The sequence below is a fragment of the Brachyhypopomus gauderio genome, chromosome 14, assembly GCF_052324685.1.
Source record: "Brachyhypopomus gauderio isolate BG-103 chromosome 14, BGAUD_0.2, whole genome shotgun sequence".
In the NCBI taxonomy this organism is placed as follows: domain Eukaryota; kingdom Metazoa; phylum Chordata; class Actinopteri; order Gymnotiformes; family Hypopomidae; genus Brachyhypopomus; species Brachyhypopomus gauderio.
Window position 1 is genome coordinate 1,011,108 of NC_135224.1, and position 27,193 is coordinate 1,038,300.

The window sequence follows — 27,193 nt, forward strand, 5'->3', positions numbered from 1 at the left end:
TTCATCAACAATAAACTACCCTGAACTTCCACACATGTGGTGGAAGGAGAGAGAGCGACTGAGGTGAGGGTGGTGGAGGAATGTTACAAACCAGGATCGTATCCACATGGCAGAAACAGACAGGAAACCAAGATGTAAACTGGGCTGAGGCAAAGCCCTGTGTGCTGGGACTGGCCTCCCGTGACATCTACCCGACACCCAACCCTAACTCTAGACATTGTCTACAGAGGAACAGTGGGGAAAAGTAGCCAGATGTTTTAGATTCAAAATTTTATCTTTTTTATCGATAGATTAATAGACTGCAGTATAAAGGAGGAAGGATATGAAGCTCTGTCTTCAGCTCTGAAATCAAACCCCTCATCACACCTGACAGAGCTGGATCTAAGAGGAAACGACCCTGGAGACTCAGGAGTGAAGAAACTCACTGATTTACAAAAAGATAAAAAATACAAACTGGAGAAACTGAGGTGAAGAAGTTTACACACATTTGTGATTGTATTGTTTACACGTTTGTGATTGTGTTTTAAATGGTTCAGTATTGAGCAAATAGAGTAAAGCCGCTAAATGATATGTAAATGTGTGACTGTATAGCCCCTGACCCCTCCCTTTGGGCGTGTGTTTGTGTTGTCTGTGTCTAGTTATGACCATATACGTATGTCCGTGAGTGTGGGTTTATATGTGTTCACCGTTCTCACCAGTGGCTCATCTCGTTATCACACGGGGCTCGTGTTGTTCGTCTGTTTAATGTGCGTTTACGCGATGTCCCGTGCTCGTCTTTGTCAGTCACTTAATGTTTGTGTCTGTGCACATTGTGCATTTCTATGAACGTCTCCCTTCGCTGTTTGTTAACGTTGTTTGTGATTAAAGCCCTCGCCCTGACCCTCACCGTTACAAAATGGATTCAAACAAACGATGAAATAAATTGAAAGAATAACATACAAGTTATTCTTGTAGTTAAGCATTCTTCATTTGATATTTAAATACATTATTAATCATGCAATTAATTAATTAATTTTAAGACTATAATGAATAAATTTAGTGTTAATCTGATTAATCTGTGTCTTGAATATGTGTGGTATTAACGATTTAAAAAATGAATGCCCAATTAGAATTTTGCTTAAGTGACTATACAGCATTAGTGCTGTATAGTGATAACAGTAACACTCTCCTTACTCCATTATACTGAACATTTTTCATAACTGCAAGTCCCTCTCTCTCTACAGACTGTTGAGTCCTGATGCAGAGGAAGCCTGTGATTCTCTGATTGAAGCTCTGGGTTCAAACCCCTTACTGCTGAGAGAGCTGGATGTGAACAAGTGTAGGTCAACAAACATCTCAGTGAAGCAGCTCTGTGCTCTACTGGAGGATCCACACTACAGACTGCAGAAACTCACGTAAGACATCAGATTAATTACATACATCATAAACTAAAGATGTACAACACAAACTCACGTAAGACATCAGATTAATTACATATATCATAAACTAAAGATTTACAACACAAACTCACGTAAGACATCAGATTAATTACATACATCATAAACTAAAGATTTACAACACAAACTCACGTAAGACATCAGATTAATTACATATATCGTAAACTAAAGATTTACAACACAAACTCACGTAAGACATCAGATTAATTACATACATCATAAACTAAAGTTTTACAACACAAACTCACGTAAGACATCAGATTAATTACATACATCATAAACTAACGTTTTACAACACACTGTGTACTGTTTATCATTACCTCACTCCTACATGTACTGTATATCATTACCTCACTCTTGCTTTATGCTCTACAGGCTGAATAAAACAGTAATTGTGACTGAGAAGGACTGTGCTGATTTGCTTTCCTCTCTCATTAAAAATCCCTCACACCTGAGAGAGCTTAATCTGAACACCAATAATCTAAGAGTGGAAAATCTCTGCACACTACTGAAGAATCCTAACTGCAAACTGGAGAAAGTACAGTGAGTACTGTTACCTTCATAAATGTATGAGCATACATGTGCAAAAACAGATATTGTGTATTTTATTTACACACATGCACACCACGCCCACACATGCGTGCGAACACACTGACACAATATGTCCTATCTATACATACAGTATCTATATATACACAGTATATCTGTGTGTGTGTGTGTGTGTGTGTGTGTGTGTGTGTGTTCCTGGCATTTCACCCAAAGCCTTTATTTACTTTTAGTTAATATTGTAGCTTTTTATTTTTCCTTTATTTACTCCATACATCTATGTATCCATTGCAATCCCCATAATCCTGATATTAACCTTTCAGTAAATTGTGGCATTTATTAATTAAATTGGTCATGGTAGTAAATATAATCTACAAATGAATACTGATCTCTGGTCAGGGAATCAATGCTGCTCCAAATGTAACACACTGGCTCTTCCTGTTGAGGATTGTGACGCATTCTTAATTAAGTTAATTGACATTCTTAATTAATTTAATTGGCATTCTTAATTAAGTTAATTGGCATTCTTTGTTTAAATTGGCTGTTACACAGCTACACTGATGCTGTTACTACTGTGTGTTTTAAAGATGTTCCTCAAGTGTTCCTAATTTCTGTCAGTTGTCATCTCACTAAGTGATTTTTGTCTTATTTTCAGACTCTGTGACTGTAACATCACAGAGGAAGGATATGAAGCTCTGTCTTCAGCTCTGAAATCAAACCCCTCATCACACCTGACAGATCTGGATCTGAGAGGAAACGACCCTGGAGACTCAGGAGTGAAGAAACTCACTGAGATACTAGAGGATCCAAACTGTAATCTGAAGAAACTGAGGTGAGCACTTATGCTCTATATATAAATAAAGTGGTTGTTGGGCTTTTTATACATAGCATGGTCTTAAACCTAGAAAAGGCCAGAATACCTCAGAGGGTTAAAGACAGCAGGTACTACACAGTTTGATTAACTGGCTAAGACAAATATTTAGAACAAATAAAAAAGCAAACACTACCAAAGATATGCAAAAATCTATTTAACTAGGACAACAAATGATAAAACTATATGTTTCACAAAGGCTGATATGTTGAGATCTTTTGAAATAACCAAATACAGAGTGTTAAAATGACTGCATGTACTCCCAGCCGTATGCTGAGAGCCCTACAGAGTAGTATGGCACAGGGTTCCTTGGGTTGTCTGTGGTAAAATCCCATACAATTACCAAACAGTCAAAAACTGGAAATGAGATATAGCATATCCATCAGTGAAATCAGCACGATACTTTGTTCTTAAGCGAGCGCTGGCTCACGAGTCTCCTCCTGTGGTGACAGGAGGGGTGACTCTGGAGCCCTGACATGGTTGACTCTTTGTCTTATCTGACCCTGAACTGCTTATATGACAAATGTTTTTGGATTGCCCTTTATTAAATCTCTCTCCTCTCAGCATTGTGCATTTTGTTGTTGGGTATTAGTGGGTCAGTGCAAAACAAGATATGATTTCATAGGTTAATGGAGTGATTACTGATGATAATCTGTGCCATGACACTGATGACTGTGCAGTGTGTTGTGTGAGCTCTTAGTGAAATGCTTCAATAGAGGCAGAAACCAGTGATCACATTCTATAAGTCTCTGTTCACACATCACAGATTCTTAACACAGGCCCCTGGTCAGTAACGTGTATTTGGACAACTAGTGTTTAAAGGTTAAATAATTTTAAAAAGTAAAACAATTACTTGCATAATTCTAAAATTTAAATGAAGTCATTCTGAAGTATTTCTAATTCAAGTGTAAATTCAGATTTATACTTTAGTGTAGATTTCTCCCATAACAACAAATTGCATAGATTTTGTCTATACCACAGAGATAAAAGTGACTTATGACATTGATTTTTATTAAAATTAATTTCTTCTTTTCTCTCCAGACTGTTGAGTCCTGCTGCAGAGAAGGTCTGTACTTCTCTGACTAAAGCTCTAGGTTCAAACCCCTTACTGCTGAGAGAGATGGACCTGAGTGGGAAAATACAGGGAGACTCAGGAGTGAATCAGCTCTCTGATCTACTGGAGGATCCTCACTGCAGACCAAAGAAACTAAAGTAAGAATTTTTAAATGAAATGAATGCTTCTGGTACCTGCTTTCTTCCCCTGACCTGCTTCATCACAATTTGACACACACCATAAAGAATACACCACAGAACACTTAAATCACAAACCCTAACACCATGAAGAATACACCACAGAACACCTAAATCACAAACACTAACACCATGAAGAATACACCACAGAACACTTAAATCACAAATCCTAATCCTGCTAAATTTCCTCTGTGTTGAAGTTCCATTTGTCTTAATGTGTGGACAGTTCAGCACAGTCACTATAATACAGTATATTGAAGACACTAGGTTTAAAACTTCTTTATTTACATATTTTTTATACATCATATCTACACAGTGCTGGTGAACTCAGTCCAGTGCAGCTGTGACTTACCAGTACAACTGCTCTCTCAGCTGTGACTCTGACCAGTTGTGACCAGTACAACTGCTCTCTCAGCTGTGACTCTGACCAGCTGTGACCAGTACAACTGCTCTCTCAGCTGTGACTGACCAGCTGTGACCAGTACAACTGCTCTCTCAGCTGTGACTCTGACCAGCTGTGACCAGTACAACTGCTCTCTCAGCTGTGACTGACCAGCTGTGACCAGTACAACTGCTCTCTCAGCTGTGACTCTGACCAGTTGTGACCAGTACAACTGCTCTCTCAGCTGTGACTCTGACCAGCTGTGACCAGTACAACTGCTCTCCCAGCTGTGACTCTGACCAGCTGTGACCAGTACAACTGCTCTCTCAGCTGTGACTGACCAACTGTGACCAGTACAACTGCTCTCCCAGCTGTGACTCTGACCAGCTGTGACCAGTACAACTGCTCTCTCAGCTGTGACTGACCAACTGTGACCAGTACAACTGCTCTCTCAGCTGTGACTGACCAGCTGTGACCAGTACAACTGCTCTCTCAGCTGTGACTCTGACCAGCTGTGACCAGTACACCTGCTCTCTCAGCTGTGACTGACCAGCTGTGACCAGTACAACTGCTCTCTCAGCTTTGCTGCTGTCAGTCATGCTGTGTTTGTATTTGGTCTTTTAACTTTTAGCAGAAACTCTGTTGTTTAACCATGTAAACTTGACCTGTCAGATATAACAGCTGATAAACAGTAGTCAAGTCTCTGCTGCTATTTCAATAGACAGATGATCTACACCTATTATCATCTGATCCCTACATACTAATAATTAACAACTGGCCAAAATCAGGTTTTTCTTCTGTTGCCAATGTAGTGGAAAGACTGGTTACGTTTGAGGTGTTTATACAGATTCAAGAACAGCCTGACTTTTGTCTGTTAGCATCTCTATTTCTAGATTAACTACTGAATACTTCACCTGAGTGTTGTCATGTCTGTGCTTGCAGTCTGAGTAGCTGCAGTATTACAGAGAGAGGTTGTGCTGATCTGGGATCAGCTCTGTGTTCAAACCCCTCACACCTGATAGAGATGAACCTGAGTGGGAATCAGATAGGAGATGCAGGAATAAGTCATATTGCTAAACTACTGAAGAATTCCCTCTGCACTCTGGAAAAACTGAAGTAAGTAAATGCTCTCAGTAGTTGTGAGTTCTGATGGTTTTACTATCTTCATTTGTTGTAAGAAGGAATTTACTGATGAATTAATAATGTAAACTCCACCTGTTATTTCTGCACATATTAAATGGCTGATAATACAGTAGTCCAGTTTATGGTGCTATGCCAAGACAGAAGCTGTTACTCAGAAGCTGTATTTAATGTTGTAGGCATCATTTGTGTTGCTCTGGCCTGGTCTACTTTTTACAATACTAAACCAAAATGTATAATGTATTTCTTCATTTCTTATTACTCTTTCATCAGTAACGTTGAATGACTAATAATTGCTATTCTAATTATATTCTCTCCTTCCTCCAGGCTTTCAGACTGCAGTGTGAGAGAAAAAGGATATATATCTCTGTATTCAGCTCTGACATCAAACCCCTCATCACACCTGACAGAACTGGATCTCAGAGGGAATCACCCTGCAGAATGGGGAGTGAAGATGCTCTCTGATGTACCAAAACTGAAACTAAGGTGAGAAATCCAGGACTGGCCTCAGTAAATATCTCTGAATTACCTTTAATTCACCAATCCTTACTGAAGATTGACATTTATTACTATGTTTACTATGTTAACCACGTTATAGAACTCCTATTGTGAATGTATTAATGGTCTTAATAAAGTATTTGGTAACAGTTTTAATATAACCAGTCAACAGTAAGATCATAGCTAACCAATCAGTGGGAGGAATGTTTATTGCTGGGCATTTTAGCTGAAGAGAGGAATAATGTTATTTAAACTAAATTGTTCTCCTCTCTCTCTACAGACTGTTGAAGAGTCCTGCTGCAGAGGAAGCGTGTGTTTCTCTGTTTAAAAGTCTGGGTTCAAACCCCTTACTGCTGAAAGAGATGAAACTGGACAGGAACACAGCAGGACTGTCTGGATATTCCAGAGTGAAGCAGCTCTGTGTTTTACTACAGGACTCAAACTGCACACTGGAAAAACTTCAGTCAGTATTTTTACTAATAATAGAGTTCATATGGTCTCAGAATTGATGTGTGTGTGTGCGTGTGCATGTGTATGTGCATCAGGGGTGTAGTGGGGGGGGGGGGGGGGGGGGGGTCGTGGGGGGACGCTGTCCCCCACTTATTTTAACAGGGGGGACGCGACCCCCCTGGATGTTGCTCTTGCTGAGACTGTTATGTCTAAAGTTAGGTTTATATTTGACGCGTCGCGACCGGCGCGAGGGTCCGTGCGGCAAAAATGACGCGGTGGCTCCGCGTCGCGAGGTCGTGCACCTCTCGATTTTTGTAACTTTGCGCGTGCCGCGCAAAAGTCAGGTTTCACCACCTTTTACAAGGTGAAAGTCAAAGTCAGGTTTCTCCACCTTTTACAAGGTGAAATTCAAGCACTTGTACGGCACTTTGAAGTTCCATTTTCAATATTTTCCAGCACCTTCAGCTTAATTAAGTTACATATTTATACAAATACGCGAAACTCCCAATCTTAAGTCTTCACGTTCTCTCGTGTCTTGTGTAATACAAGAAACCTGTTCAGTCAGACAGCTATTTGTTGTGAAACGAAATAGTTCGTTTCAAGCATTTTCAAGTACTTGAGCCAAAATTGCAGCACTTTTCAAACCTGGAACACAATGCAACATTAAAATTCGTCAGATAAATGTTCTTTCCCCTGTTTTTGAGGGGTGTTTCTTTATACTTACGCAATAATACTAATATTACACAGTTTTTAATCCCTCCAATATTATACGTTATAGCACGAACCTCGAGTGTATTATTGCGATTAGACCACAGCTCAATTATCGCTGTTTATTGAAAGATTTTGAGTTAAAGAGGACGAGAAAATACGACCTGTTCCATTCAATCGCTCGCAGCTAAACTTACACAACACTGGAACAGCCTTACCCAATAAATATTATAGAGGTAAATATACACAAAAACAACTGTTGATAAAGTTGTATTTATTAAAAATAAAGTACAACAATTATTGACCATCCACGGCTGATTGTAGGTTCGTTCAGGTATCTGTTCAGTCCAGCTCTTAAACCAACGAAGCTGCTGATGCTATATAACTCTCCCTTCACGTTTCTGACGGATCCATAAAAACGTTGTAAAAGTTGATTCATTTCATTTTTGTTGATAATACTAAAATCGACTGCAATGTCGTTGCTCTTTAACCAGGATGTAAATACATTAAGAGCCCAGGACGTTTGTTTTACGGTATTAACTTCGCTTCTCTGCATTTCCAGCTCATCAAAATCATTGTTTGTAAGCGTGACAAACCTCATTGGAGGAATCAGGCTGGTCATTTATAGCTTCATCCTCCAGTTTCAGATCGAAACAAATTCTTTCGAAGCCAATAGATTTAACGAACTACCTGTAATTCATTTTGATAATGTTGCTGCTTGTTTGTAGTTGCGCTGTTTGGCTTGTAAATGCTGCCTCGTTGCTAGGTTACCTGTATGTGGCGGAGTAATACATGGAGAGCTTCGGTTACAGTGCTATAACGTGTAATATTGGCACTCCTAATCGCCTCTCAGCCAATCACATTGTAGGGTCGGAACTAACTGTGCTATAATACCACATATTGTTTCGGACAACACTGCAAAGAATGTGACGCGTCACGTATAAACGCCTCCGCCGCTCGCTCAGGTTTGCGCGCAATGTGCGGAGTCGCGCACTACAGAAGCGAAATTTAGGCTCCACTGCAAATTTCTGTGTTACCAACAAGTAAGTAGCATGAAGCTTATTTTCTCCTGTGATTTATACACTATACTCTCATCCCAGGAGTCCTGAGTCAGGACTGGACTGCAGTAGCTCGACTAGTTAAGCCAGGGCCCAGGGCATCTAAAGTGTACACGCTCTTGTCTTAGCCAAGTCATGCTAGACGACTGAGTCACGTAGTTAGCTATGCTGCACCCTACATTTCGGTTTGCTCTGTTTTGCAGTTTTGTTAGTGTTACACAGTTGCATCTTGTTCTGTTCACTGGTTCGATCAATTTCACCTTTTCACGACTATAGCCTGGGATTCCACTTCATTCCTACCTATACAGCAGCAATGATGGGGAAGATTTGAAATAAACTGATTTTAAATAATTTTTTATAATGTATTTTCTGTTTTGCGGTCGGTGATACAATCGTCTACAGTTAAGCAAGATATGTTTATGATCAATATGTACAATTTCCATTATTTTTAACTTTGAAGGCAAAACATGCAGTCATGCATCAGCGTCCGCCTATGATAACTAATGCGTAGTAGTAGTGAAAACACAGGACAAGATGAATAGGGAATCATGTTCAAACAAACCTGCATTGTTTTTACATTATTTTGTATTTCTTCCATGATAACGCTGTTGTTACGTTACAGATAGGATGCTGAAATCTTATGCATGCCTGCTGTATGACTTCTGGTTGTTTTAAATTTTAGTCTACTACAAGGTCGAGATGAAGCAATCTAAAATTTCACAGGGAGTCAAATTGACTGCTTTCTTTTCCAAAAAAACAAATATGGACTTACAGCCCCTAGATGTTCCTACTGAACAAGTTGCACGAGCACAACCCGAAGAACAGCAGTCTGCCATTACAGCAGTCATGGAGACGGACAGTGACATTCCTGTACCTGCAATGACTACGCCCTTGCCAAGTATAGACAAATCTTATCCAGATATTTGGACCATGGATCAGTGGACTGAAAAGAAAAAGTCTTTTCCATGGTTAGATTGTCGTGAGGGAAAATTGGGCTGCAAAATTTGTGAATCAGTTGATTTGTCTATTCACAAGCCACAAGGAGTTTCAATTGCTGCAGAATGGAAAAAATTCAGTGTCACTTACTATGGTAATAGCCAGCAGTCTAAGCTTGCATCATTGAGAAAGAAGATAAACCGACATAAAGGTTCAACCTCACACACTATAGCCAACAAGATTTACAATAAAGCTGATGAGCAAGCAATAGAGACTCACGTGGACACCATCAACAGGGCATTTATTGACAAAACTGAGAAAGTTTTCAGGAGTGCCTATTTTCTTGCAAAGCAAGACAGACCTTACTCAGATCATCCACATTTGATTGAATTACAAGAACTGAATGGTGTTGATTTAGGAATTGGTCTGCGTATTGGTCTGCGTATTGTGTATCTGCGTCTGCAGACGCGTATTGGTCTGCGTCTGCGTATTGTGTATCTGAAATGTCAGGTTTTGCAAAATGGGGAACCTCACTACATGTTTCTGGACCTCATTGAACTAGCAGACCAGTCTGCTGCAACAATATTTGAGTCTCTTCTAAAATGCCTTGCCTTTTATGGGTTTGACAGCAATTACTTGAAGAATAATCTAATCGCATTTGCAAGTGATGGGGCCAGCGTGATGCTTGGTAGAAATTCTGGAGTTGCTGCTTTGCTTCTTGAAAAATATCCAAAAATCATCATTTGGCATTGCTTGAATCATCACCTAGAGCTAGCAGTGTCAGCAGCTATCAAGGAAGTTTCAGCCGTGAACCATTTCCAGGCATTTTTTGACAAGCTGTATTCACTCTATAGCCATTCACCCAAGAACCAGCATGAATAAGACAGCTGTGCTGAGGAATTGGGTCAACAACTGAGGAAAATTGGATGAATATTTGATGTGCGATGGGTTGCCAGTTCTAATCGCACTGTATCAGCTGTGTGGAACAATTATCAGTCATTGTGTACACATTTTGAGAAGGTTTCCTGTGACAACAGCAGGTCATCAACAGAGATATCATCCTTTCTTGGAATACTGAAAAGGATTCGCTCACCAAAATTTCTTGTAGACCTTGGACTTATGTATGATGCATTATATGAGTTATCCAGTTTATCACTTCTGCTGCAGGAATGTGGCATGTCAATAGCTTATGCTGACAAACTGATTTGTCGCAGCATTCGAGTTCTGGATACAATGACAGAGAAAAGTGGAAGCAAAACTCAAGAGGCTGTTTACAACACAATCATCAAACGTCAGTAGTCGAACAGACAGGAGATCTGAAGCTGATGCATGTCAGCAACAGTATGAAGATTTAATCCAACAGTTTGGTGTGCTGGATGAAACAACATGGCCTTCAGAGATACCTACTGGTTTTGGTGAAGATGAAGTTACAAAGTTGTGTACCAGGCTTAAGATGCCAGGGCCACATGTCTTCTTTGCATTCCGGGACTATGTTAATGCTGGTGGACGCACCGTCTGACTTGCAGACATTGGTGAATTGCACACACATCATTCCATGCAGCACAGCTGAATGTGAGCGTGGCTTTAGCCACATGAACATAATTATTAGTGACACACGCAGTAAACTGCTCATCTCAAACGTGTCGTCACTGCTGTTCATTAAGCTGCATGGTCCTCCGTTGAAATTATGGAATCCGACAAAGTATGCCAAACTGTGGCTGCGGAATCATCGGTCTGCCACTGACACACAAACACGGGTTGTTGCATCAAAGGACGTGATTGCAGATCCATTGTGGCAATTTCTATAACTATTCAATGAGAAAGCCACTGTAGTTAACAGCCCCCCTTTGTTCTACCATATTTCAGGGTTCTAGGACTTCAGGATTTACTGTTGTGTTTCGGGTTGTGGTTCAAGAATCTTTTACATCTGCTTTTTTAAAATCCCTGATATTCTCTTAGGCTCTTTTTTGGAAAGAGGATGTGTGGGAAAAGTAAGAAATAAAAGGATACACACAATATCACGCACAACTACTGAGGTGTCACTTTTTCACTTTTAGTTAGACATATTCCAACAGAGCACATACCAGACACCCCCCCGGCTCGGCCTTTAGTCCAGGTGCGACCCCCCACTTATTTTTTTAGGATTACACCACTGGTGTGCATGTGTGTGTGTGTGATCACCATTAATGTTATTGGTTTCAAATAATGAATTGCATTCACTTCCTAGTTTAAATGTGGCAGATCGAGCCCGATAAGATGATAGGGAGTTTAGTATTTAATCATTTCAAATGGAAATTATGCCTTTGGTAAATGTATATACATACATAAATGAGTTTGTTATGCCTTTGGTATGTGTTTGCCACGCCCCCTTTTTTGTGTCTGGTTAGTGTTTGTCTTGACGTGTGTGTTCTTTTTTCAGTAATTGTTTTGATCAAGTCTCGTGCCCTCGTGCATTATGGTTGTTGTGTAGTCCTTTGATTTCATGACATCATTTTTTTTTTAGCTTTGTTATATCATGATTTTGTCATGCCAGATGGAGATGAAACTTGTAGGCCGTTAGATTAAGTCATATTTATCTTTGGATTATAAACTGAAGTGCACATGATTAGCCAAGACATGATTAAATAGGTCTGTCTGCTTTACTGTCAGACCTTAAGATGAATATCCACACACACAGATGACCAAAATCTATAATTGTTTATCATAGTGTTTCTCAAAGGAGAAGTACTGCTGTCACGTATAGCTCCTCCCTCCGCCCCGTCTTGTGTCGTTCACCCTAGCCCCGCCTTGTTTCTTCATTCCCTTGGGTTTTCCTCTGTCTGTCCCGCCCCTGTACCTTGTGTCTCTGCCCCTTTATCGTTCCCAGCCGTGTCTTGTTTCATTCCCCCTTAGTCTGTGTTTAAATGCCCCGCGTGTCCAGTTCCCTCGTCGGTCATTGTCTGTAAGTTGTTCTTTGTTGGTTCTGTTTTCTGCTCTCGCGTTTCCCCCATTTATTCTCCCCGCCTGAAATCTGGTTAGTCCTCGTGTGTGTGTCTTATAGTTGTCCAACCTTTTCAGTTACCTTGTGTGTTCAAGTGAATTCATGTCTCATTCCGTGCTCTGTTTCCCTTGCTGATTTACAATCCGTCTCCCATGTGTATTTGGTCTGTATTCCTGTTTATTCGTGTTGCCCGTGTTATGTGGATTGCGCTAGCCCTCTGTGTTCGTCCTGTTCCGTTAGCATTTACCTCATTGTTCGTAGTGTTTGTAGTTATCATACTTAGTGCTACGTGTTTGTTAGTGTATTACTGTGTTGCTGTATCTGTGTTTGTGCCCCTTAGTCTTGTGTTCCCCTTAGCCTGGTTTTCATTACCTGTCTTGGTTATTTAATAAATTCACTTCCAACCTGCATTTGCATCACACCTGCCCGTTTGGAACGTTACAACTGCATATAGAACAGTGCTTATTAGTCCCCTGTGTGTTTTTATTACTCTAATGAAGGGATTTGTAATCTGTTTACAAATTAATTCAGTCAGCATTCTAAAAAACTTTGGGGGTGCATTAAAATAAATTTCATGTGTCATTCGTGTCATTTTGCTTTCAGGATAAATGATGATGACCTGACAGCAGAGAGCTGTTCAGCTTTTTCTCAAGTTCTCAGTTCAGAATCCTGCAATCTGAAAGAACTGGACCTCAGAAACAAGAACCTGCGGGATTTTGGTGTGAGAGAGCTCTGTACAGGGCTGGAGAAGACAAGCTGTAAACTGCAGATTCTGAGGTAAATTGTCCTCTGAAAGTAACTTCATACAGTAAATATAAGAACACTTATAAACTCTGGGTTTATTATTCTGTTATTAGTATAAATACATATTAATTGGTGATTGAATTGAGTATAAATTATTTATAATTACATTGAATCTAACATGAATGTATGTAGTTAAATGAGTGACCACTGTATGTAATTTTATGAGGACATTGAAAGGTCCATCTGTCACGGTGAGGCGGCCCCCTACCGGCCACTTCTGTCCACAGCGGCTGTTGTTGTTTGGTGACGTCATGTGCGTCCCTCAGGTGGGCGGAGCCCGTGATCCGTCTCACCTGAGGGTCGTTTGTTTGCCTATATATGTCTTGTCTTTGTACCAGTTGACCGCTGGTCATTATATCCTTAATTTGGAGACATTGCACGGGTTTTAGGTTTGCACACTTTCTATTAAACCATCATTTTTCCCTGAGACTTGCCGTGATCGCTTCCTTTTTGTTGCTCACCCCTGCCCGTCACACCATCACTCTGTATTTGAACTGAAAGAGATTATGTGAAATTACAGTCATGATAAAATGTAGAACACTGGATTGTGCATATCAGTAGTAATTCAGGTGATTCAGAATCTGCAGTATGAATCCATATATACTCACTTGTACATCAACAATAAACTACCCTGAACTTCCACACATGTCGTGGAAGGAGAGAGAGCGACTGAGGTGAGGGTGGTGGAGGAATGTCACAAACCAGGATCGTATCCACATGGCAGAAACAGACAGGAAAGCAAGATGAAAACTGGGCTGAGGCAAAGCCCTGTGTGCTGGGACTGGCCTCCCGTGACATCTACCCGACACCCAACCCTAACTCTAGACATTGTCTACAGAGGAACAGTGGGGAAAAGAAGATGTTTTAGATTCTAAATTTTATCTTTTTTATCGATAGATTAATAGACTGCAGTGTAACAGAGGAAGGATATGAAGCTCTGTCTTCAGCTCTGAAATCAAACCCCTCATCACACCTGACAGAGCTGGATCTGAGAGGAAACGACCCTGGAGACTCAGGAGTGAAGCTGCTCACTGATTTACAAAAAGATAAAAAATACAAACTGGAGAAACTGAGGTGAAGAAGTTAACACACATTTGTGATTGTATTGTTTACACGTTTGTGTTTGTTTTAAATGGTTCAGTATTGAGCGAATAGAGTAAAGCCGCTAAATGATATGTAAATGTGTGACTGTATAGCCCCTGACCCCTCCCTTTGGGCGTGTGTTTGTGTTGTCCGTGTCTAGTTATGACCATATGCGTATGTCCGTGAGTGTGGGTTTATATGAGTGTGTTCACCATTCTCACCTGTAGCTCATCTCATCATCACACAGGGCTCGTGTTGTTCGTCTGTTTAATGTGTGTATACGCGATGTCCTGTGCTTGAGTGACTATAAAGCGTTTGTGCTTTACAGTGATAACAGTAACACTCTCCTTACTCCATTATACTGAACATTTATCATAACTGCATGTCCCTCTCTCTACAGACTGTTGAAGAGTCCTGCTGCAGAGGAAGCCTGTGATTCTCTGACTAAAGTTCTAAGAACAAACCCCTTACTACTGAGAGAGCTGGATCTGAGTAAATCTAAACCAAAAGACCTCAGAATAGAGAAGATCTGTGCTCTACTGCAGGATTCACACTTCAGACTGCAAAAACTCACGTAAGAAATCTAATTAGAACCACCATAGACTGTTTTTCTGGTACTGTGATGTGATCACACATTGGACATCAGCTCATGACATCTTGCATATTTATCATTGAAAAATATTTCTGTTGTCGAGATTTCAATGAAATGGGTAAAAAACTAGCACTGCTTTGATCAAGTATATATTGAAGAGTATTGAAAGTTAGCTTTCTTAAGGTATAGGTGGAATTTTTTAAATGCCATTTTGAATTAGAAGTCTGATGGCCACCTGATGTATGCTGTCTCCATCTAGGGTCAGATCTAACTATCTCATGTGTACTGTGTCTCCATCTAGGGTCTGATCTAACCATCTCATGTATACTGTGTCTCCATCTAGGGTCAGATCTAACCATCTCATGTGTACTGTGTCTCCATCTAGGGTCTGATCTAACCATCTCATGTGTACTGTGTCTCCATCTAGGGTCTGATCTAACCGTCTCATGTGTACTGTGTCTCCATCTAGGGTCTGATCTAACCGTCTCATGTGTACTGTGTCTTCATCTAGGGTCTGATCTAACCGTCTCATGTGTACTGTGTCTCCATCTAGGGTCTGATCTAACCATCTCATGTGTACTGTGTCTCCATCTAGGGTCTGATCTAACTATCTCATGTGTACTGTGTCTTGTTCTTCTTTCTTCTGCTTTGCAGGCTGCATCAAACAGACAGTAAGTCAGAGTTTAGTGGTTTGTTTTCAGCTCTCATTTTAAACCCCTCACACCTGAGAGAGCTGAATCTGAATGGGAGTAAACCAGACACACCAGGAGTGGAGAATCTCTGCAGACTATTGAAGAACCCTGACTGCAAACTGGAGAAACTACAGTGAGAACTATTATCTTCATTACAATAATAAAGCTAAATATATATATATATTTTATATTACACACACACACTCCATTAATGATTTGGAGGATTAATGTACTAGTGCAGACATGGGCAGACTATGGCCCGCGATCCATACACGACCTGTTGGGCTTTTTAATCCGGCCCAACGAATTTGTCCAAATTATAGTAAAAACTTCATTCGTTTACCCTTTTCACCCTTTCTCCTGTAATACCATTTCCCCAGTAGATAGCGCATTAGTCCAGACTGGTGACCATAAATTGTTACCAGGGGCTGTAAAATGGACACAAATTAAGTATTATATCGCGATCGATCGCCGGTGGTTGGCGCCAGAGCGAACTAGTAACTCATTGAATCATAGATGTGGATCAGAGGTAAATAAACTAGATTATTTTTTTCGGCGTGAGAAATCGGATGTGTGGCGTGGGAGCGTGTGAAGACAGTCAAATGTGTGTGTCTCACGCTCAATGCGTGACAGTTGGCAACACTGTGTGTACTGTGTTTCCATCTAGGGTCTGATCTAACCATCTCATGTGCACTGTGTTTCTATCTAGGGTCAGATCTAATCGTCTCATGTGTATTGTTTCCATCCAGGGTCAGATCTAACCGTCTTATGTGTACTGTGTCTCCATCTAGGGTCAGATCTAACCATCTCATGTGTACTGTGTCTCTATATAGGGTCTGATCTAACCGTCCCATGTGTACTGTGTCTCCATGTAGGGTCTGATCTAACCATCTCATGTGTACTGTGTCTCCATCTAGGGTCTGATCTAACTATCTCATGTGTACTGTGTCTCCATCTAGGGTCTGATCTAACCCTCTCCATCTAGGGTCTGATCTAACCATCTCATGTGTACTGTGTCTCCAACTAGGGTCTGATCTAACCCTCTCCATCTAGGGTCTGATCTAACCATCTCATGTGTACTGTGTCTCCATCTAGGGTCTGATCTAACTATCTCATGTGTACTGTGTCTTGTTCTTATTTCTTCTGCTCTGCAGGCTGCATCAAACATGCAGTAAGTCAGAGTTTAGTGGTTTGTTTTCAGCTCTCATTTTAAACCCCTCACACCTGAGAGAACTGAATCTGAATGGGAGTAAACCAGACACACCAGGAGTGGAGAATCTCTGCGGACTATTGAAGAACCCTGACTGCAAACTGGAGAAACTACAGTGAGAACTATTACATTCATAACAATAATAAAGCTATACATATATATGTTTACACACACACACTCCAATAATGATTTGGAGGATTAATGTACTAGTGCAGACATTGGTAGACTATGGCCTACCCATATACAGCCCTTTGGGCTTTTTAATCCGGCCTGCCAAATTTGTCCAAAGTATAGTAAAAACCTCACTAGTTTCCCCTTTTCACCCTTTCTCCTGAAATACCCTCGAATTAGTCCAGACCACATTGATCTCACATTTTATTTTTTCAATCACTAAAGGGGCCACTTACGGGGGCTGGTGAACTTAGATTGTTGACGGGGGGGGGGGGCACGCGGGCCGCTATTTGAGTATGGGGGTGTTAGAGTGTAACTTGCCCGCTGCCGTTTTCACCCTTTGGAATGAGCGAACCAAAGAAAAGAAAACTGGACACTGAGTGACGAGTGTTTAATAGTGGACAAGCAAATATTTTTCACTGAGGGCCGATCAACGGCTGTATGTCTGATATGCCAATAAACAGTGGCAGTTTTCAAAGAATAACAGCCGTCACTTTGATATGCAGCATGTAAACTACACTAGACAGCAGTCAACAGAAGGACGAGCGGATACTGCTCACAGGTCGGCAGTTTCTCTTCTGTGCTGTGAACACAAATGCATGTGGAAAGTTTGGAGGAGCGTCTTTTAATTAAGCGCAATGTGTGCATTTACACACAGCAGGGGAACAGTAACTTAATGAACACGTCGCTCATCACTCTTAGTTTAAAGAGCCCTTTCTAATTTCTGCAGCAGGCAGGATGTTTAATGCAGTCTATCTCTCAGGACAATCCGTCCATGATTTTGCAGGGTTTAAAACAATTGTAAATTATTGAGCTTGAGTATTTCATTAGGTAATATGTTTGAATGTTGAAAGTGTTCCATTTATCTTTTTCCAGTAAGTGTTGATTTCATTAACTTTGCACCTACAATCGAAATGTATTTTATTATTATTATTAGACCTTTATTTATACTGGTTGTCCCATTGAGACTTGGCGTCTCATTTACAAGAGAGACCTGTTTCCAATACAATATAAAACAACAATTAAGCTGAAAAATAACAATTTAATAATATACATATTGTTCGTACACTTACCATAAAACATAACATATACATAACAAAAATTAACAGTAACTAAATAACTAATATTCATAAAACATAGCATATTTATACAGATTAATAATTACATGTGCAGGTATCTATAAATCTCTTCTCTAAAACTTTCAGCAGAGCTTTAAAATCCCTAAGTGTGTTTATTGAGGCCAGGTGTGTGTGTGTGTGTGGTGTGTGTGCCATGTTGGCAGGTTTGCTGTGAGGAATTGTATTAAAGATGAAGTGATGGTCAATGAATAACATTTAGACATAAATGTCCCACTGTTCAAGGTGTGATAAGTCAGTGTTGAGTGTCAGTGGTGTCTACGATTAGAGAGTACTTTTATTTATCCTCAAAGGGAAATATATGTTACAACATCGTAATGTACATAAATCACTCTGATTTCACTGGAAGTCCCATAAATATTTTTTTTATTGAGGCCAGGTTTGTGTGGTGTGATGACAGGATTGCTGTGAGGAATTGTTTTAAATGCGGAGTGAGTAGTCTGTGAGTAGCCAGTGAATAGTCTGTAAATCGTATTTCCAGTGTGTGTGAGGTTCTGTGGTCAGTAGAAGAGCAGCAGTGACTCTCTACACCTGCACTAGAGACTGAAGGAGTCAGTGATGCAGGAGAGATGAAGGCCATGAGATAGAAAACAGTCAATTAAAATATCAGCCATGTTTTACATGTGGAGAATATAAGAAAATGGGATTCAGAGAGAGGAACTGATGAAAAATGTACTTTGACGATAGTAAAATTATCTTTATCTGTAACATTATGATTAGAATTGTCATTTAAAGTATATGCTTAAAGCATCCATATATTTAGAAGGTTTATCTTCAGTGAATAACAGAGTCCTTTTTTGTTTCTGCAGGATTATTAACTGCACACTAGATGTTGCAGGCTGTGCTGCTCTGTCTTCAGCTCTGTGTTCCAACCCATCACACATCAGAGAGCTGGACCTCAGTTATAATGAACTACATCACACAGGAATAGAGAAACTCTGCCCTCTACTGGAGAATCAAGAGTGTAAACTAGAGAAACTGCTGTGAGTAAAATCAACTGTCATATATCTGAACAAAGATTTGTTGTGAACTGCAGTGTAATAATGTAACGTTGGTGATGTCGAGGGAAAAGGGGGCGGACACAAACGCTGAGAGGAGCGAGTCAAGTCGTGATCACGGTTCATGGTCACATTTAAAGAGCAGAACAACAATGTAACAAAACTCACACACAACAAACTAGAACACGTAATACACAATACACACTTGATCACAAGGCTCAAACACAACACTGGGAACAAGGCTTGATATTTAACAAAATAACCTGCAACATGAAAAGACAGACACGAGGCATATATATTAACATTAAACAAGAAACACATGAATTCACTAAGGAGGGGTGGGGTTACAAAATACTGGGAGGGACTAGACCAGGGGTGCCCACAAGTTTTCAGCTTGTGAGCTACTTATAAGACGACCAAAGATCTACCTATGCGCGTGTGTGTCAAACCTTAGACGTCAGATTGGCTACCATGTATATCTATCTAAATACAACCGTCAGTGCAGATGGACGATAGCCTGTCATTCATACACTACTTTTTAATGTCATGTGATCTACCCACACTTCCTTCACGATCGGCGTAATGGGCACCCCTGGACTAGACTGACAGCATGCACATGGTTACATAAACAACAAAACTGACAGACAGGGGAGGAGCCAGGCATGATAAATAATGTTTACAGTGAAACAATAACAAATATTTATGATGTGTAACGGGTCCTTCTGTCTGTAGACTAAAGAACTGCAGTCTAGGAGATAAAAGCTGTGAAGCTCTAACTTCAGCTCTGAGGTCAAACTCCCATCTGAGAGAACTGGACCTACGAGAGAATAAACTGGGAGATTCAGTGAAGCAGCTCACAGATCTACTGAATGGTTCAGGATGTAACCTGATGTAAGTGAACTATACAGAGTACTGGACTAAAGAGATTGAATTATGAATAATACATAATGAGTGTGATAAAGTATTAATACTAATTAATGTAATTAATTAACATTAATCAAGGTCAAGTCATAGTTGATTATATATATAGTGCTGTTATAAGGTGAAAATGAAGTATGTATTTCCATATGTAGATCTACATTTATTATACAGTGAATAAAGATGAACAGATAAAGACCTGATGACTTATTCTGAGTATCACATGTAATAATTGTTCCTGTGCTTTGTCCTTACAGCATTGACAAGTCTTGGACTAAATGGATTACGAGTGGCATTGCTTCCTTTTCATCATGGGGGAGTAGTAAGACTCCTGACCAGCGAACTCCACATCATGACTCGACATCACAGAGCACCAGTGTGGACAATGAAACCAGCAGCACAGATGGAGAATGTCTGTCAGAGTCCAGCAGTCGTTTTCCTTCGACTCTCCAGTCAGACACATCTAGCACAATAGATGTGATTAGTCAGTCGGTCAGACACAGTGAAAATACAACACAAAACACGTCCAGTGAAGAGAATATGAGTGACCAGCCTAACCAGACACACACACCTGGTGAAGGGGGTGTGGCTACCCAGGCACACACACCTGGTGAAGAGGATGTGGCTACCCAGACACACACACCTGGTGAACGGGGTGTGGCTACCCAGGCACACACACCTGGTGAACGGGGTGTGGCTACCCAGGCACACACACCCAGGAAAGAGAAAAAGGGAAAGAGAAAGAAATTAACCAGTCATAAATAGCCAGATAAGAGAATATGGTTAACTGGTCATATATGTACAGTGAAGAGGGGGTCGCTATCCACACACACACACACACACACACACACACACACTGGAGAGGGTCTGACTAACCAGTGGCACCAGTATTACGCACACACTTAAGAGTATGTGGCTAGCAACAGATACTGAACATGTACTAAGATTTAGAGTTCATAAATGGATACAACAGAACCTGTGCTCTGAACAGGGAACATCCCCACCACCCCAGACACTGAACCACACCTGGCACTGAACTACCCAATTCACAGAGCTTTGTAAGCCAGATCTCTTTATTTCTGTGTCCATGTTTTTGTAGTAAAGGCGATTCAGGTCTGATGATTCAGGCCATTAATCTTTTGTCTTTGAAATCAGTTCAGGTAAAGGTGTAGAGCAAATAAAACCTATTAAGTTCATGCAATTCCAAGTTTTGGGAAGAACACATTCACATGTTGTAGAAAATGGCACCCAAGGTGATGTGGTTTTTAGGCTTTAACCCAAACATGCGCTGTGATTCAACTCACGGTTACAGTGTTACTAAGATACACAACATCCTACCAACAGTTGACTAAACAGTAGGTTACAGACAACAGGGCTCAGCCAGGACTTTAAAACTGGTTTAAATATACCAAACAAAACAAGGAACACATGAACATAATAACGAGAGGCGGGGTTACAAAACACAAGGAGGGACCAAGACTTACAGATAGCACATGGCTACATAAACAAAACAGACTTGACAGGTGGGGGCGGGGCTAGACGTGACAGGCGCCTGTAATTTATTACTCCGCACACAGTAATGAGGGAGTTTCAGGCCCTCTTTCTCCAGGGAGCACAAATAGACTCTAGCCTGTGAGCTCAATTTATCATGAGGTGAAAGATTAAAATGAGTGTGTACAAAAAGGTTTTATATACTAAATTATGGAGATTAGAAATGTAAAAATGAAATATGTGGTCTGTGGGTCCTTCTCAAATTTACTTGTGAGGTCCTCTTGATGATGTCCATGTTTAAATAAGGCCCAATGTTGTTCAAGGACATAGTAATGTAGAAAAGGAGACGTCTTCCACTTGGAGGTAATGGTGCGAAACTTCAACTGATGTAATGCGACATTTAAATGTACATAATATTGGAAATTAAATTCTAACGGGTACATTGTTGGATCTGAATTTGCATAATGATAATGTATAATGTCGATATAGTCATAAACACTGTAAAGTTAATATGCAAAAATGGAGGGCTAATTAAATAATAGTTGGGAAACTGAAAATTGTGCACTTGAATAAATAAATAAAGCTGTGTGTGTAAAGTGGTGTTTATGGATTTTAAAGTATTTGCTGTCTGGAGAAAAAGTTAATGATGTTAAGGTGTTAATTTTACTGTAATTATCAATAGTAATTATAATAATTATCTCTTCAATTGTGATCGGTTGGTATTGTCTGACATACTAAATAGAGGGAATCGATTGTTCATGCCTGTTTGGGCTCTCGTTATGCCTCTGCACATTCAACATTGAGACGAGTGAGAAACTAAATTGGAGTGTTCATCACAGGACTTTGCAGGGAAGTGAAACAGATGCAAGTGATTAATGTTAATATGCCAGTGATTGAGAACGTGGGTGTGACTGAGTGACATGTGGTTCACTCAACCAGTCCACATGTGTTTTGTGGATGTGGAGAAGGCATTCAACTGTGTTCCTCTAGGGGGTGCTCTGGGAGTACAGCCTCTGCTCTGGGAGATAGCCTCTGCAACAGGCTATCCGTTCCCTGTACAAATAGAGCAGGAGCTTGATTCTCATGGCCAGCAGTAAGTCAGACTGGTTCCCGGTGGGAGTTGGTCTCTGCCAGGGCTGCCCTTTGTCACCGATTCTGTTCATAACTTTTATGGACAGAATTTCTCGGCGTAGCCAAGTGGTGGAGGGGGTTTGTTTTGGTGGCCTTCAGGATTCCACGTCTCCTTTTTGCAGATGATATGGTCCTGTTGGCATCATCAAACCAGGATCAGTTTGCAGCCAATTGCAAGACAGCCGGGATGAGAATCAGCACCTCTAAAACTGAGACCATGGTACTCCGTCGACAAGGATGAAGTGCCCTCTCTGGGTTGAGAGTGAGTCCTTGCCTCAAGTGGAGGAGTTTAGGTATCTCAGGTTCTTGTTCATGAGTGAGGGAAGGATGGAACGAGAGATTGACAGGTGGATGGGTGCTGTGCCTGCAGTATTGCTGTACTGGACCTTTGTGGTGAAGAGGGAGCTGAGCCAAAAGGCAAAGCTCTTTATTTACTGATCAATCTACATTCCGACTTTTACCTATGATCATGAGCTCTGAGAAGTGACCAAAAGAATGTGATCACGAATACAAACGGCTGAAATGAGTTTTCTCTGCAGGGTGTCTGGGCTCTCCTTTAGAGATAAGGTACGGAGCACAGTCTCGGAGTAGAGACTCGGAGTAGAGACACTGCTCCTCCACGTGGAGAGGAGCCAGTTGAGGTGGTTTGGGCATCTGGTCCAGATTCCACCTGGGTGCCCCCCGGGTGAGGTGCTCCAGGCATGTCCAACTGGGAGGAGACCCCGGGGAAGACCCAGGACACACTGGAGAGATTATATCTCTCGGCTGTCCTGAGAACACCTTAGTATCCTCCCAGAAGAGCTAGAAGAGGTGGCTGGGGGAAGGGAAACCTGGGCCTCTTTGATTAGGCTACGGCCCCCACGACCCAAACCTGGATAAGCGGATGAAGATGGATGGTCTAACAGCTTGTGCATAATAACGGTCTGAGTCTTTTTGTGCATGCTGGGAGACTCCTATAACGTCTGCCAGAGGGTAGCAGATGAAAAAGTGCTTGTGCTGGATGGGTGTGGGTGTGTGATGGGTGTGTGATGACCAGGACAGATCCTTTGTGAACGCTGAGGAACTTGACACTGCTGACCTGCTCCACCTCATTGTTGATGTAGATAGGGTGGTGCTGGCCTCCTCACTGTCTCCTGAAGTTCACTATAATCTCAGTGTTGATGTAGATAGGGTGGTGCTGGCCTCCTCACTGTCTCCTGAAGTTCACTATAATCTCATTGTTGATGTAGATAGGGTGGTGCTGGCCTCTTCACTGTCTCCTGAAGTTCACTATAATCTCCTCAGTGTTGATGTAGATAGGGTGGTGCTGGCCTCCTCACTGTCTCCTGAAGTTCATTATAATCTGTTCAGTTTTGCTGATGTTCAGAGCTTATTTTTCTGACACCAGCTGGTCAGTGATTTCACTTTATCACCTCACCACCTAGGGTTAGGGTTAAGGTTTAGGGTTAAGGTTAGGGTTAGGGTTACGTGCTCGTGTGCGTGTGTTCATGTACGTGTGATTGTGTGTGTGTCTCTGTATGTGTGTCTCCTCTGTCAGGCATGGCTTCCTCCAGCAGTGTCCTGTTTGAAGATGATCTCCAGTGCTCCATCTGTCAGCATGTGTTCACTGATCCAGTCTCTACTCCATGTGGACACAACTTCTGCATGGTGTGTCTCAGAACGTGCTGGGACAACAGTTCACTCTGCCAGTGTCCAGTTTGTAAGGAGGAATTCCCTCAAAGGCCTGAGCTGCGTGTGAACACTTTCATCTCTGCACTGGCTGCTCAGTTCAAGAATGCATTTCAGGTGGAGTCCAGCAGCACTACAGATCAACGTCTCTCCAAGAGTCAGAAGGTTCTGTGTGACTCCTGCACTGAGAACAGGCTGGAGGCTCTAAGATCTTGTCTGGACTGTGGGGTCTCCTACTGCAGAATCCACCTGGAGCTCCATAAAACTACAGCAAAGTATGAGAATCATAAACTTATCGACCCTGTGGAGAACCTGGAGAACTACATCTGTCAGAAACATGAGAAACATGAGAAGAAAAACATTACTAACATTACTACATTTCTACCTGAGCCTGCCAAAAGCCAGTGCTGAGGTATTTTGGATCATGAGGCCATGAGGCCATCCTTTGTCATGCAGCCACTTCTAGGTAGACGGGGGGATGGGTGATAGTGTGAGCTATGTTGATCCATTGACTCAGACGGAGAAGAAAAGAGCCTTTCAGAGAAATCTGAACTTTAGCTATTTTGACCAATAATCATGTCACCTTTTGCAGTGAGAAAAAAATCCAAAATTAGTACAAAGGAGGCAGACTTGAGATGTTTTGGAATTATAGTTCAAATAATGTCTGTGTCAGTTTTATAATAAAGAGAAAGATGACTGTAGCCACCTACATGTGGATGAAAATTCATGTCACCACACATTTCACTTACTCTGTTGACTGAGAAGCAAGGATAGCAAAGGTTTCCAGTACACAGCAGGCTTTGGACATGATCCTGGAGGGGCCGTGGGCGGGTGGGGTTCCCTGGTCTTTCTCTGCCTGCCTCTGGCCTCTGGGGCCTTGCTAATAAGTACATTCTGTACATTTATCCTATGTTGCACTTACATAAACACACACACTCACACACACATACATCAGTCATTTGTGCTGTAGGCCTATGTCTTACTTTCTGCTCTTCATTTAGTAGCAGCAGTTGGTGAATCATTTGAGCTGTTTTTTCTGCTCTTCTGTCTTTTCCCTTTTTACTTTCTCTCCCCCTCTTTTCTCTCCTGTCCTGTATGGTTCACCTAACCCCAATTGTTTTTATCACTATTGTACTGTATTATACAGAATTGTTTTCTTTTGATCCTTACATGAAAACAAAGTTGTCCTCCAAAGGTGAAAGGGTGGAGGTTTGAAAAGCCCATATGAAGCAATTTTCAAGCCTAGGGTCACAAACGTCACACACAACACATTGTTAGTTTTCAGAGAGTAGTGAAAATCTGTAGTAGTGATATCTCTTTTGGTAAGATTTCCTAAATTTCCTATTTTTGTTTGCTGGTTATGGCTGTATTTGGAAGAGACACACTGCAAAATCTTGATCTTGATAAGTTAAAATTGCTCAATAATATTATTCTATTTCAAGTAGCTGAGGGTTTTATGTATACATTTATGTAAAAACATTTTTACCTATTAGCAGTTTTTCAAAAGACAAAACTACTTAAAATAAGGTTAAAAATATCAGAGTCATTTTGACTAATCAATATGCCACCTATATGCCATTATAATTCAAATATTATGTTTGTGTCAATTTCACATTATTTCAACCTTTCAAACAAATCAAATCTCAAACATATGGTTCTGTAGATGAGGAGACTTCTTGCAAGAGATCTTGCACAGTCTCATATGGCAGCCAAGGAGGTGCAAGCTTTCAGCAGCAACCACCCATACCTGACACACGCCTCATTTACATAACACTGGAGGCAAGTTCAGCTCTTCTCCCCTCTGCTGATTCCTCAGGCAATGGACACTTTTGCAAATGAATGGATGTTAATTGGAGCCACCAGAGGTGTCTGTTTGGACTAAGGTTCTTTGGACCCTCTTTAGGGACTTCAGGGGGGTGGTTGAAATTTCAGGGACTTCTAGTGTTAAATGTTATAGTAAGTGATATCATCCATGATTTATTTTTAAACAGAACTGAAGAGAATTCAGCCATATGCAGGTGTGTGTCTCACTATGCTCAGGAGTAACACATGAACCGAACATCAAAACCACCTTAATTTAGTATAGGTGCCTCTTACCAGCAGAACAGCTCTAGGGTTAGGGTTAAGTCAGGGGTTAGGGTTAAGTCAGGGGTTAGGTTATGGTATAGAGTTAATATTAAAGTGAAATAGGTCTAAGTCCTTTCGGTGCTCTGGCTCATCTACTCTTAAGGGGGATTAAATGTAACTGGGGTCAGGAAAGAAGGGGTTCGGGTTAGGGTTAGGTTGGGGGAAGACTGCCGTCCCCAACACTAATGGTTAGGGTTAGGGACCGGAAGGGAAGAGATTGCGGTTAGGGTTAGGGAACCGGAAGGGGGAAAGGTTAGGTTTAGGGGTCGGGGGAGGGAAAGGTTAGGGTTAGGAGTTAGGAAGGGGAAGGGGTAGGGTTAGGGCCCGGGAAGGGGTTAGGTTTTGGGGTCGGGAAGGGGAGAGGTTATGTTTAGGGGTCGGGAGGGGTCAGGAAGGGGAAGGGGTTAGGGATTGGGGAAGGGGAGAGGTTAAGTTTGGGGGGGGGGGGGGGGGTTAGGCTTAGGGCCCAGGAGGGGGAGGGGATTAGGCTTAGGGCCTGGGAGGGGGAAATGTTAGGGTTAGGGATCAGGAAGGGGAGAGGTTAGGGTTAGGGTTAGGGTTGAGGGCCAGGGCCAAAGACAGTTAGAGTTAGGGTTGGGATATGAATCTCAATATGAGAATCTGGTGGAGTCCATCGCTGAGAGCCTTCAGGGATGAGGACGGAGGAGAAGGGCCCATGGGTACATTGGTCTGTAACAGGCCAGTGGATAGCCTACTGGATCACCACCTCGGAGGTATGCGGTTCAAGCCCCCCAAGAGGCAGATGAGGACCCCTCATCTAACCACCAAATGAAGGTAAGTAATCCGCCCACACAAACACACCCACACCATAACCCGCCCCATCCCTCCCTTTTATCCCCTAGGAAAGGACAAACTCAAACTGGGATAGAAAGATCAGAGTCACTGATGAACTCCC

The 27,193-nt window shown here is 41.5% G+C and overlaps 2 protein-coding genes across 2 annotated transcripts in view; both read left to right on the top strand.

Moving 5' to 3' along the window:
- LOC143475438 (uncharacterized) overlaps nucleotides 1-22,121 on the top strand; it is a 104,679-nt gene extending 82,558 nt beyond the window's left edge. The window contains exons 41-56 of the mRNA XM_076973295.1: nucleotides 291-467; nucleotides 1,224-1,394; nucleotides 1,812-1,979; nucleotides 2,638-2,814; nucleotides 3,895-4,065; nucleotides 5,429-5,602; nucleotides 5,954-6,112; nucleotides 6,405-6,587; nucleotides 12,860-13,033; nucleotides 13,958-14,134; nucleotides 14,544-14,717; nucleotides 15,390-15,560; nucleotides 16,582-16,752; nucleotides 18,754-18,927; nucleotides 19,675-19,833; nucleotides 20,118-22,121. Coding sequence (XP_076829410.1) covers nucleotides 291-467; nucleotides 1,224-1,394; nucleotides 1,812-1,979; nucleotides 2,638-2,814; nucleotides 3,895-4,065; nucleotides 5,429-5,602; nucleotides 5,954-6,112; nucleotides 6,405-6,587; nucleotides 12,860-13,033; nucleotides 13,958-14,134; nucleotides 14,544-14,717; nucleotides 15,390-15,560; nucleotides 16,582-16,752; nucleotides 18,754-18,927; nucleotides 19,675-19,833; nucleotides 20,118-20,625 — 3,088 coding nt within the window. The 3' untranslated portion in view covers nucleotides 20,626-22,121. The remainder of the gene's footprint in view (nucleotides 1-290; nucleotides 468-1,223; nucleotides 1,395-1,811; nucleotides 1,980-2,637; nucleotides 2,815-3,894; nucleotides 4,066-5,428; nucleotides 5,603-5,953; nucleotides 6,113-6,404; nucleotides 6,588-12,859; nucleotides 13,034-13,957; nucleotides 14,135-14,543; nucleotides 14,718-15,389; nucleotides 15,561-16,581; nucleotides 16,753-18,753; nucleotides 18,928-19,674; nucleotides 19,834-20,117) is intronic.
- Nucleotides 9,068-11,339, top strand: LOC143475423 (E3 SUMO-protein ligase KIAA1586-like). Its single transcript, XM_076973284.1, has 2 exons — nucleotides 9,068-10,148; nucleotides 10,838-11,339. The coding sequence occupies exons 1-2, from the start codon at nucleotides 9,103-9,105 to the stop codon at nucleotides 11,082-11,084; spliced, it is 1,293 nt and encodes a 430-aa protein (XP_076829399.1). The 5' UTR covers nucleotides 9,068-9,102; the 3' UTR covers nucleotides 11,085-11,339.
- Nucleotides 22,122-27,193: the final 5,072 nt, after the last annotated feature.